Genomic DNA, 13315 nt, shown 5'->3' on the forward strand with positions numbered 1-13315 from the left:
ACTCCACGTGTAGGCTTATGCATATCTTACAACCCATTACTAATCTGAACTGTATCTTGGATGGATGTGTTTTAATAAAGATCGTATCGGGCCCATCCAGGTACAGACTGGTATTTTTAGGAGATGCTTGTGCAGAGAATTTTACATACCAATAGAAGCTAGTAGGACAGGAAATATGACCTCAGATGGCTCATAGGGGGGAAGGGGAGGAAGTCTGCTGACCTCAGAAGACTCATGGGGGAGGACCAGTGATAGATAATAGCAAAGGCTATGCTCCAATTGGAATGTACATCCTCTGTATAGGCAATCCCCATTGCATTGTTCGGTGGGAGGGGATTGACTTTATTCATGTGGGGGGCATGTGTGTATTTTTAATAAAACAGAGAGCTGGGTCTAAAATCGGCCCTTATGTGGATTGCAACCAGCCTTAGAGTGTCGTGTGATCATTCTAGGGTAACGGAGCTCCAATTCTCCCACAATTCAACAGAACCAAAGTATTTGGATGGGCAGGAATCGTGTAGTTTAGCTGCAGTCGTGGTAAGCGAGATTCGCACAGCTTTATGGGGGATTTCTGCGCATCCAACTGCGAGTACTCACGGTAAGGAGAAATTCGTTAAAGCGAATTTCCAAGACATAGGGCAGTGGCTATAGCATAGTGGTTAAGGTGCCCGTCCAGTAAGTGCATGGTGGTAGGTTTGAGGGCCCCTTCTATATTGCAATGGATAGGGCAGCGGCTGTAGCATAGTGGTTAAGGTGCCCGTCCAGTAAGTGCATGGTGGTAGGTTTGAGGCCCCCCCTCTATATAGCAATGGATAGGGCAGTGGCTATAGCATAGTGGTTAAGGTGCCCGTCCAGTAAGTGCATGGTGGTAGGTTTGAGGGCCCCTTCTATATTGCAATGGATAGGGCAGCGGCTGTAGCATAGTGGTTAAGGTGCCCGTCCAGTAAGTGCATGGTGGTAGGTTTGAGGCCCCCCCTCTATATAGCAATGGATAGGGCAGTGGCTGTAGCATAGTGGTTAAGGTGCCCGTCCAGTAAGTGCATGGTGGTAGGTTTGAGGCCCCCCCTCTATATAGCAATGGATAGGGCAGTGGCTATAGCATAGTGGTTAAGGTGCCCGTCCAGTAAGTGCATGGTGGTAGGTTTGAGGCCCCCCCTCTATATAGCAATGGATAGGGCAGTGGCTGTTGCATAGTGGTTAAGGTGTCCGTCCAGTAAGTGCATGGTGGTAGGTTTGAGGGCCCCTTCTATATAGCAATGGATAGGGCAGTGGCTATAGCATAGTGGTTAAGGTGCCCGTCCAGTAAGTGCATGGTGGTAGGTTTGAGGGCCCCTTCTATATTGCAATGGATAGGGCAGTGGCTATATCATAGTGGTTAAGGTGCCCATCCAGTAAGTGCATGGTGGTAGGTTTGAGGCCCCCCCTCTATATAGCAATGGATAGGGCAGTGGCTGTAGCATAGTGGTTAAAGTGCCCGTCCAGTAAGTGCATGGTGGTAGGTTTGAGGGCCCCTTCTATATAGCAATGGATAGGGCAGTGGCTATAGCATAGTGGTTAAGGTGCCCGTCCAGTAAGTGCATGGTGGTCGGTTTGAGGCCCCCCCTCTAAATAGCAATGGATAGGGCAGTGGCTGTAGCATAGTGGTTAAGGTGCCCGTCCAGTAAGTGCATGGTGGTAGGTTTGAGGGCCCCTTCTATATAGCAATGGATAGGGCAGTGGCTAAAGCATAGTGGTTAAGGTGCCCGTCCAGTAAGTGCATGGTGGTAGGTTTGAGGCCCCCCCTCTATATAGCAATAGATAGGGCAGTGGCTGTAGCATAGTGGTTAAGGTGCCCATCCAGTAAGTGCATGGTGGAAGGTTTGAGGCCCCCCCTCTATATAGCAATGGATAGGGCAGTGGCTGTAGCATAGTGGTTAAGGTGCCCGTCCAGTAAGTGCATGGTGGTAGGTTTGAGTGCCCCTTCTATATAGCAATGGATAGGGCAGTGGCTATAGCATAGTGGTTAAGGTGCCCGTCCAGTAAGTGCATGGTGGTAGGTTTGAGGCCCCCACTCTATATAGCAATGGATAGGGCAGTGGCTGTAGCATAGTGGTTAAGGTGCCCGTCCAGTAAGTGCATGGTGGTAGGTTTGAGGGCCCCTTCTATATAGCAATGGATAGGGCAGTGGCTATAGCATAGTGGTTAAGGTGCCCGTCCAGTAAGTGCATGGTGGTAGGTTTGAGGCCCCCCCTCTATATAGCAATGGATAGGGCAGTGGCTGTAGCATAGTGGTTAAGGTGCCCGTCCAGTAAGTGCATGGTGGTAGGTTTGAGGGCCCCTTCTATATAGCAATGGATAGGGCAGTGCCTATAGCATAGTGGTTAAGGTGCAATTCCAGTAAGTGCATGGTGGTAGGTTTGAGGCCCCCCCTCTATATAGCAATGGATAGGGCAGTGGCTGTAGCATAGTGGTTAAGGTGCCCGCCCAGTAAGTGCATGGTGGTAGGTTTGAGGGCCCCTTCTATATAGCAATGGATAGGGCAGTGGCTATAGCATAGTGGTTAAGGTGCCCGTCCAGTAAGTGCATGGTGGTAGGTTTGAGGCCCCCCCCTCTATATAGCAATGGATAGGGCAGTGGCTGTAGCATAGTGGTTAAGGTGCCCATCCAGTAAGTGCATGGTGGTAGGTTTGAGGGCCCCTTCTATATAGCAATGGATAGGGCAGTGGCTATAGCATAGTGGTTAAGGTGCCCGTCCAGTAAGTGCATGGTGGTAGGTTTGAGGGCCCTTTCTATATAGCAATGGATAGGGAAGTGGCTATAGCATAGTGGTTAAGATGCCCGTCCAGTAAGTGCATGGTGGTAGGTTTGAGGCCCCCCCTCTATATAGCAATGGATAGGGCAGTGGCTGTAGCATAGTGGTTAAGGTGCCCGTCCAGTAAGTGCATGGTGGTAGGTTTGAGGGCCCCTTCTATATAGCAATGGATAGGGCAGTGGCTGTAGCATAGTGGTTAAGGTGCCGCGTCCAGTAAGTGCATGGTGTTAGGTTTGAGGGCCCCTTCTATATAGCAATGGATAGGGCAGCAGCTGTAGCATAGTGGTTAAGGTGCCCGTCCAGTAAGTGCATGGTGGTAGGTTTGAGGCCCCACCTCTATATAGCAATGGATAGGGGAGTGGCTGTAGCATAGTGGTTAAGGTGCCCGTCCAGTAAGTGCACGGTGGTAGGTTTGAGGCCCCCCCTCTATATAGCAATGGATAGGGCAGTGGCTATAGCATAGTGGTTAAGGTGCCCATCCAGTAAGTGCATGGTGGTAGGTTTGAGGCCCCCCCTCTATATAGCAATGGATAGGGCAGTGGCTGTAGCATAGTGGTTAAGGTGCCCGTCCAGTAAGTGCATGGTGGTAAGTTTGAGGGCCCCTTCTATATAGCAATGGATAGGGCAGTGGCTATAGCATAGTGGTTAAGGTGCCCGTCCAGTAAGTGCATGGTGGTAGGTTTGAGGGCCCCTTCTATATAGCAATGGATAGGGCAGTGGCTATAGCATAGTGGTTAAGGTGCCCGTCCAGTAAGTGCATGGTGGTAGGTTTGAGGGCCCCTTCTATATAGCAATGGATAGGGCAGTGGCTATAGCATAGTGGTTAAGGTGCCCGTCCAGTAAGTGCATGGTGGTAGGTTTGAGGCCCCCCCTCTATATAGCAATGGATAGGGCAGTGGCTGTAGCATAGTGGTTAAGGTGCCCATCCAGTAAGTGCATGGTGGTAGGTTTGAGGGCCCCTTCTATATAGCAATGGATAGGGCAGTGGCTATAGCATAGTGGTTAAGGTGCCCGTCCAGTAAGTGCATGGTGGTAGGTTTGAGGCCCCCCTCTATATAGCAATGGATAGGGCAGTGGCTGTAGCATAGTGGTTAAGGTGCCCGTCCAGTAAGTGCATGGTGGTAGGTTTGAGGGCCCCTTCTATATAGCAATGGATAGGGCAGTGGCTATAGCATAGTGGTTAAGGTGCCCGTCCAGTAAGTGCATGGTAGTAGGTTTGAGGCCCACCCTCTATATAGCAATGGATAGGGCAGTGGCTGTAGCATAGTGGTTAAGGTGCCCATCCAGTAAGTGCATGGTGGTAGGTTTGAGGCCCCCCCTCTATATAGCAATGGATAGGGCAGTGGCTGTAGCATAGTGGTTAAGGTGCCCGTCCAGTAAGTGCATGGTGGTAGGTTTGAGGGCCCCTTCTATATAGCAATGGATAGGGCAGTGGCTATAGCATAGTGGTTAAGGTGCCCGTCCAGTAAGTGCATGGTGGTAGGTTTGAGGCTCCCCCTCTATATAGCAATGGATAGGGCAGTGGCTGTAGCATAGTGGTTAAGGTGCCCGTCCAGTAAGTGCCTGGTGGTAGGTTTGAGGCCCCCCCCTCTATATAGCAATGGATAGGGCAGTGGCTGTAGCATAGTGGTTAAGGTGCCCGTCCAGTAAGTGCATGGTGGTAGGTTTGAGGGCCCCTTCTATATAGCAATGGATAGGGCAGTGGCTATAGCATAGTGGTTAAGGTGCCCGTCCAGTAAGTGCATGGTGGTAGGTTTGAGGCCCCCCCTCTATATAGCAATGGATAGGGCAGTGGCTGTAGCATAGTGGTTAAGGTGCCCGTCCAGTAAGTGCATGGTGGTAGGTTTGAGGGCCCCTTCTATATAGCAATGGATAGGGCAGTGGCTATAGCATAGTGGTTAAGGTGCCCGTCCAGTAAGTGCATGGTGGTAGGTTTGAGGCCCCCCCTCTATATAGCAATGGATAGGGCAGTGGCTGTAGCATAGTGGTTAAGGTGCCCGTCCAGTAAGTGCATGGTGGTAGGTTTGAGGCCCCCCCTCTATATAGCAATGGATAGGGCAGTGGCTGTAGCATAGTGGTTAAGGTGCCCGTCCAGTAAGTGCATGGTGGTAGGTTTGAGGGCCCCTTCTATATAGCAATGGATAGGGCAGTGGCTATAGCATAGTGGTTAAGGTGCCCGTCCAGTAAGTGCATGGTGGTAGGTTTGAGGCCCCCCCTCTATATAGCAATGGATAGGGCAGTGGCTGTAGCATAGTGGTTAAGGTGCCCGTCCAGTAAGTGCATGGTGGTAGGTTTGAGGGCCCCTTCTATATAGCAATGGATAGGGCAGTGGCTATAGCATAGTGGTTAAGGTGCTCGTCCAGTAAGTGCATGGTGGTAGGTTTGAGGGCCCCTTCTATATAGCAATGGATAGGGCAGCGGCTGTAGCATAGTGGTTAAGGTGCCCGTCCAGTAAGTGCATGGTGGTAGGTTTGAGGCCCCCCCTCTATATAGCAATGTATAGGGCAGTGGCTGTAGCATAGTGGTTAAGGTGCCCGTCCAGTAAGTGCATGGTGGTAGGTTTGAGGCCCCCCCTCTATATAGCAATGGATAGGGCAGTGGCTATAGCATAGTGGTTAAGGTGCCCGTCCAGTAAGTGCATGGTGGTAGGTTTGAGGCCCCCCCTCTATATAGCAATGTATAGGGCAGTGGCTGTAGCATAGTGGTTAAGGTGTCCGTCCAGTAAGTGCATGGTGGTAGGTTTGAGGGCCCCTTCTATATAGCAATGGATAGGGCAGTGGCTGTAGCATAGTGGTTAAGGTGCCCGTCCAGTAAGTGCATGGTGGTAGGTTTGAGGGCCCCTTCTATATAGCAATGGATAGGGCAGCGGCTGTAGCATAGTGGTTAAGGTGCCCGTCCAGTAAGTGCATGGTGGTAGGTTTGAGGCCCCCCCTCTATATAGCAATGGATAGGGCAGTGGCTGTAGCATAGTGGTTAAGGTGCCTGTCCAGTAAGTGCATGGTAGTAGGTTTGAGGGCCCCTTCTATATAGCAATGGATAGGGCAGTGGCTATAGCATAGTGGTTAAGGTGCCCGTCCAGTAAGTGCATGGTGGTAGGTTTGAGGCCTCCTCTCTATATAGCAATGGATAGGGCAGTGGCTGTAGCATAGTGGTTAAGGTGCCCGTCCAGTAAGTGCATGGTGGTAGGTTTGAGGGCCCCTTCTATATAGCAATGGATAGGGCAGTGGCTATAGCATAGTGGTTAAGGTGCCCGTCCAGTAAATGCATGGTGGTAGGTTTGAGGCCCCCCCTCTATATAGCAATGGATAGGGCAGTGGCTGTAGCATAGTGGTTAAGGTGCCCATCCAGTAAGTGCATGGTGGTAGGTTTGAGGCCCCCCCTCTATATAGCAATGGATAGGGCAGTGGCTGTAGCATAGTGGTTAAGGTGCCCGTCCAGTAAGTGCATGGTGGTAGGTTTGAGGGCCCCTTCTATATAGCAATAAATAGGGCAGTGGCTAAAGCATAGTGGTTAAGGTGCCCATCCAGTAAGTGCATGGTGGTAGGTTTGAGGCCCCCCCTCTATATAGCAATGGATAGGGCAGTGGCTGTAGCATAGTGGTTAAGGTGCCCGTCCAGTAAGTGCATGGTGGTAGGTTTGAGGGCCCCTTCTATATAGCAATGGATAGGGCAGTGGCTATAGCATAGTGGTTATGGTGCCTGTCCAGTAATTGCATGGTGGTAGGTTTGAGGGCCCCTTCTATATAGCAATGGATAGGGCAGTGGCTATAGCATAGTGGTTAAGGTGCCCGTCCAGTAAGTGCATGGTGGTAGGTTTGAGGCCCCCCCTCTATATAGCAATAGATAGGGCAGTGGCTGTAGCATAGTGGTTAAGGTGCCCGTCCAGTAAGTGCATGGTGGTAGGTTTGAGGGCCCCTTCTATATAGCAATGGATAGGGCAGTGGCTATAGCATAGTGGTTAAGGTGCCCGTCCAGTAAGTGCATGGTGGTAGGTTTGAGGCCCCCCCTCTATATAGCAATGGATAGGGCAGTGGCTGTAGCATAGTGGTTAAGGTGCCCGTCCAGTAAGTGCATGGTGGTAGGTTTGAGGGCCCCTTCTATATAGCAATGGATAGGGCAGTGGCTATAGCATAGTGGTTAAGGTGCCCGTCCAGTAAGTGCATGGTGGTAGGTTTGAGGCCCCCCCTCTATATAGCAATGGATAGGGCAGTGTCTGTAGCATAGTGGTTAAGGTGCCCATCCAGTAAGTGCATGGTGGTAGGTTTGAGGCCCCCCCTCTATATAGCAATGGATAGGGCAGTGGCTGTAGCATAGTGGTTAAGGTGCCCGTCCAGTAAGTGCATGGTGGTAGGTTTGAGGGCCCCTTCTATATAGCAATGGATAGGGCAGTGGCTATAGTATAGTGGTTAAGGTGACCGTCCAGTAAGTGCATGGTGGTAGGTTTGAGGCCCCCCCTCTATATAGCAATGGATAGGGCAGTGGCTGTAGCATAGTGGTTAAGGTGCCCGTCCAGTAAGTGCATGGTGGTAGGTTTGAGGGCCCCTTCTATATAGCAATGGATAGGGCAGTGGCTATAGCATATTGGTTAAGGTGCCCGTCCAGTAAGTGCATGGTGGTAGGTTTGAGGCCCCCCCTCTATATAGCAATGGATAGGGCAGTGGCTGTAGCATAGTGGTTAAGGTGCCCGTCCAGTAAGTGCATGGTGGTAGGTTTGAGGGCCCCTTCTATATAGCAATGGATAGGGCAGTGGCTGTAGCATAGTGGTTAAGGTGCCCGTCCAGTAAGTGCATGGTGGTAGGTTTGAGGCCCCCCCTCTATATAGCTGTCGCGGTATGGGAGCCTGCCAATTATTAATCCCCTTATTAATGACTTGTATCACATGCCCTCAGAGTCCTGATCTGTATTGTTCCAATTGTCCCCTGTGTCACTGGCCTAATGGCCTAATTAAATTACTCTGGACCCCTCCTCCCTTCCCCCTCATGCCAAATTCCTGAACTCTCTGGACAGGGCCCATTGCCATGGTAACCCGACAGGAAGTATCTAGTTACCAACTCAATACTTAAGAGAGAGCAAGGAAACCCCCAGTGTTTTCTCCTGGCTGTGTGTGTGAGGGACGGCTGTGCTGAGCGCCAGCTCCTCTCATCCCCCGTCCTCCTCCTCATCTCCTGGACTGTCTGTGTTGCCTGCAATCCCTGCACTGTGGAGGGATCTTCTGCTGTCCCCGTGAATCTGCCTGGATCTATCCCCTGCCTGGACTGAACCCCTTGTTCTCCGTGAGTACCTGCTTCCCCACTGTTACCTGAACTGTTACGGTGGTGACTCCTCGCACCCCTCTCCTGTGTCGGACTACCCCTGTTACAGGGACACCCCCTTGGCTCTCCTAGTGGACTATAAGTGGGTGGGGACCCTCGTTACCATTTAGTGGCAAATCCACCCTCTCTGCCACCCAACGTATTGAAGGACTGCCGTCTGTTTGTCTCAATAAAGCTTTGTGCGTCTGCCATCCTCTCTGTGTGTTCTGTCCTGCCTTTCCTCCGTCACATACTGGTTGGCAGCGGTGGGATCAGGACACTGAGGAGATGACAGACAGCGAAAGCCAGCAGATGCAGGAACAGACCCGGCCCAGCGAATACAGGAAGTGGACTGTGGCATGTCTGCAGGAGAGGGCTGAGGAGCTGGCCCTTTCCTGGAGGGGCCTAGCCAAAGAGGATCTGATCACTGCCATTGAGGAGGCGGACCCCCAGGACGCCCCAGGAAAAAGCAGATCAACCCCAGCCTCCCCAGCACGCAAGGATCCAGGGCCCAAGAGCCCCTGGCTTACTCGGGTGGAGGAAGAGATGGCCCTCCTGGGGTCAGACGCCACAGCAGAGGACAAGCGAGAGGCTATCCGGAGGGCGCATGAAAGAGAGAGCCAAGGGAGCCACCGTGACCTAAGCTGCCCGTCCAGCCCCAGGGCCGTGGGATACCCCCCTCCCCGGGTCAGCCGCAAGGACTTTAAACCCTTCAACGAAGCCGCCGGGGATGTGGAGGGGTTCTTTCAGGACTTTGAGCAGCAGTGCCAGCTCATGGAGGTGCCAAGCACGGATTGGATACGGCACCTCGTGGGTCTGTTAGAAGGGGGTGCAGCTGCGGCCTACCGCACTCTGGACTATGTGGATGGCCGGGATTATGCCCGGGTCAAACAGACTGTGTTGGAATATTATGCGGTGACCCCAGAAGTGCACCGGGCACGCTTCCGTGACCTTCCCTGCCATGCGGAACCGTCCTATAGGATGTATGCGCACAAGATGTCGCAGTCCTGTCGGAGGTGGCTAGAGGGGGAACAGGCCCGCACCGCAGAAGAAATCATTCAAGCATTTTTAAAGGAGCAATTCTACAACCAATGCCCGGCGGAGGTGCGCGGATGGGTAAGAGAGAAAGCCCCTACCACCCTTGCAAAGGCCGCTGCCCTGGCTGATGAGATCCTGGCCATCAAGCCACACTGGAAACGGCAGGCCCCTGAGCCGTCAAGGGCCCCGCCCCCCGCCACCTCTGCCAAAATGGGCCCCCCACCTACCACTGCCAATCCCGCAGGGCCACCCCCCAGAGCCCGGTTCACGGGGCCCCCCGTGGAGCGCCGCTGCTATGGATGCAACCAGCCAGGGCACCTCCAAGCTAACTGCCCCACCTCTCGAAGCCGGCGTTCTACCCGTCCGGTTCACTACCTGGAACTTCATCCCGCAGAAGAACCACTGCCCCCGCCTCCCAGCGAATGGATGAGCCCCCCAGACGCCAACCAACCCTGGGGGGTTTACAGTGTCCACCCCCCGGGGGCTACATACTCCACCCAGAAACAACACCACCTGCAGGCTGTGCGGGTAGATGGACATCCCGCAACCGGTTTTCGGGATACGGGGGCCTTCCTGACCATCGCTGATCCCCGAGTGATCCGGCCGGAAGCCATCCAACCCGGCCCTGGATTCGCCATCGAGCTGGCGGGAGGAGCCAGACATCACATCCCCAGGGCATCCGTGCGCCTCGACTATGGGTTCGGGGAGCAACAGTGCCAGATCGGCGTCATGGGCGGCCTCCCGGCGGATGTCTTACTCGGCAATGACTTAGGGGAGCTACGATGCCAGTACGTCGGGGCGGTGACCCGGCGCCAAGCAGGTCGAGGTCCTCCTACAGACGAAGCCACCACAGGACCTTTCCCCAGCATGGACTTGGTGAGTGAACCCCTACCTGACTCAGACCTTCCCCTGACCTGGGATCGGGAGACCTTTAAGCGGGAGGTAGCCACAGACCCCACCTTGGCTAAGTTTAGGACCCAGGCCGCCGCAGGGCGGCAGGAGGGGGATGGGGGCCAGCTTTGGTGGGAGCAGGGGTTGTTGTACCGCACAGCAGGCCCAAGCCGCCTAGGTCAACCCTCTGCTAGCCCCACACAACTGATAGTGCCCAGACGGTTCCGGTTCCCACTACTCCAGATAGCCCACGACATTCCAGTAGCTGGCCACCTGGGTAAGAGGAAAACGGGGCTGCGGCTGACCCAAGCCTTCTACTGGCCAGGTATCACCCAGGACGTAGCCCACTTCTGTCAGACCTGTGACATCTGTCAGAGGAGGGGACGCCCAGGGGACCACCCCAAGGCACCGCTCCGCCCCTTACCCATCATTGATGAGCCCTTTCAGCGGGTAGCTGTAGACATCCTGGGGCCCCTGGCCCGGCCCAGTAAGGCCGGCAAGCGGTACATCCTCACGGTAGTGGATTACGCTACCCGCTACCCCGAGGCTGTCCCCCTGTCCAGCATCTCCGCCCCCAAAGTAGCCGAGGCCCTAGTCACCGTTTTCTCCCGGGTGGGTTTCCCCAGTGAGATCCTGACGGACCAGGGTACCCAGTTCATGTCCGAGGTGGTCCAATCCCTCTGGCGCACGTGCGGGGTAAGGGCGATCCGGACCACTCCCTATCACCCCCAAACCAATGGCCTCTGCGAGCGCTTCAATGGCACACTGAAGAGCATGCTGAGGTCCTTCGTTGATGGGGAGGCGGACTGGGAGAAGCTCCTTCCATACCTGCTGTTTGCATATCGGGAGGTACCGCAAGAGTCAACGGGGTTCTCCCCCTTCGAACTCCTGTACGGGCGGAAGGTCCGCAGTCCCCTATCCCTGCTCCGGGAACATTGGGAAGGGCAGATAGAGGACACGGGTACCCCCGTCGTTCCCTACGTTCTCGAGCTACGGGAAAGGCTGACCCGCCTGGCCACCATGGCCCACAGCCACCTCCAGGCAGCCCAGACACGTCAGAAGGTCTGGTACGACCGCAAGGCACGCGGCCGCGAGTTCACTGAAGGGCAGCAGGTGCTCAAGATCGTCCCCAACCCCCAGAATAAGCTCCAGCACATCTGGGAAGGACCCTACAAGGTCCTCCGCAAGATAGACGAGACTAGTTACGTCATTGGTCTCGACGCCCGCAACCGCCAACAGCGCACGGTCCACATCAACATGTTGAAAGAGTACCATGACCGGGCTCTGCCCGTGCTCGCTGTCTTCCCCGCCTCCACAGGCGGAGCAGACGAGGGAGCCCTGCCCGATCTCCTGCAAGCCACCAAAGTCACCACTCCCCTAGATCAGATTCCAACGGGGGCTCGGCTGAACCCCCGCCAGACGGCCCAGATGCGGGCCGTGATAGCGGACCGGGCCGTCGCCTTCTCGGCCACCCCAGGTCGCACCGCGTTAGCCCTCCACCACGTGGAGACCCACAGTCAGAAACCCATCCAGCAGGCCCCATACAGAGTCCCCGAATCCGTGAAGGCGGCCATCCGAGCAGAACTCTCCGAGATGCTCCAGCTGGGTATCATCCGACCCTCCCGCAGTCCTTGGGCCTCCCCGGTGGTGCTCGTGCCAAAGAAGGATGGGACCACCCGCTTTTGCGTGGATTACCGGAGGTTGAATGACTACACTGTCAGTGACGCCTACCCCATGCCCCGCATAGACGACCTGCTGGACCGTCTGGCCGGGGCCCGCTACGTGAGCACCCTAGACCTCAGCAAGGGCTACTGGCAAATCACCCTCACAAAAGAGGGTGTTGAGCGCTCCGCCTTCATTACCCCGTTCGGCCTGTATGAATTCCTCGTCATGCCCTTCGGCATGAAAAACGCCCCCGCCACCTTTCAGCGGGTCGTGGACCAGCTACTGGAGGGATGCCAAGAGTTCGCGTGCGCTTACCTAGATGACATAGCGATCTTTAGCGACTCGTGGGAAGAACACCTGGCCCACGTGGGGGCCATCCTAGACCGCATCTGTAGGGCCGGGCTGACACTGAGACCAGACAAGTGCCAGTTGGGAATGGCGGAGGTACAGTACCTCGGGCACCGAGTAGGGGGGGGGGACACTGAAACCTGAGCCAGCCAAGGTTCAGGCCATTTATGACTGGCCCACTCCCCAAACCAAGAAGCAAGTGATGGCATTCCTCGGCACTGCCGGCTATTACCGTAAATTTGTACCTAATTTCAGCTCCATGGCCCAGCCCCTGACCGACCTGACCCGGAAGAACAGTCCCCGGATGGTGACCTGGACCTCGGCCTGTGAATCCGCCTTCTGTGACCTCAAATCTGCCCTGGCAAGAAACCCCGTCCTGGCCGCCCCTGACCACAACAGACGCTTCCTCGTACAGACAGATGCCTCCACCTACGGCCTAGGGGCTGTCCTCAGCCAAGTCAACGAGGCTGGGGAGGAACACCCCGTTGCCTTCCTCAGCCGCAAACTACTAGACCGGGAAGTTGCCTATGCTACAGTGGAGAAGGAGTGTCTGGCCATAGTCTGGGCCCTAAAGAAACTACAGCCCTACCTGTACGGCCGGGAGTTCACCATCGTCACCGACCACAACCCCCTCACATGGCTGAACCGGGTGTCCGGGGATAATGGGCGCCTCCTTAGGTGGAGCCTGGCCCTCCAGCCCTACAACTTTACCATTCGTTACAGGCGGGGAAGCCAGCACCAAAACGCTGATGGCCTTTCCCGCCAACAAGACCCACAGTAGCTAGGCTAGGCCCCACAAGTGCCTTCCAGAGAACCCGGTTGGGTCCCCCTTATCGGCACTTGTAAAAAGGAGGGGGGAGGAGTGTCGCGGTATGGGAGCCTGCCAATTATTAATCCCCTTATTAATGCCTTGTATCACATGCCCTCAGAGTCCTGATCTGTATTGTTCCAATTGTCCCCTGTGTCACTGGCCTAATGGCCTAATTAAATTACTCTGGACCCCTCCTCCCTTCCCCCTCATGCCAAATTCCTGAACTCTCTGGACAGGGCCCATTGCCATGGTAACCCGACAGGAAGTATCTAGTTACCAACTCAATACTTAAGAGAGAGCAAGGAAACCCCCAGTGTGTTCTCCTGGCTGTGTGTGTGAGGGACGGCTGTGCTGAGCGCCAGCTCCTCTCATCCCCCGTCCTCCTCCTCATCTCCTGGACTGTCTGTGTTGCCTGCAATCCCTGCACTGTGGAGGGATCTTCTGCTGTCCCCGTGAATCTGCCTGGATCTATCCCCTGCCT

General features: G+C 54.8%; 1 protein-coding gene across 1 annotated transcript; it reads left to right on the forward strand.

The window, feature by feature from the left end:
- Positions 1 to 8369: 8369 nt before the first annotated feature.
- On the forward strand, positions 8370 to 12804 carry LOC149453970 (uncharacterized). The gene is given in 2 exon segments (XM_089687999.1): positions 8370 to 12143; positions 12145 to 12804. Coding segments are annotated over 2 exon segments (4434 nt in total).
- The last annotated feature ends 511 nt before the right edge of the window (positions 12805 to 13315 follow it).

This window comes from Staurois parvus, unplaced genomic scaffold (genome assembly GCF_062004578.1).
Source record: "Staurois parvus isolate SC_StPar_1 unplaced genomic scaffold, SC_StPar_1.0 ptg000444l, whole genome shotgun sequence".
Taxonomy (NCBI): Eukaryota; Metazoa; Chordata; class Amphibia; order Anura; family Ranidae; genus Staurois; species Staurois parvus.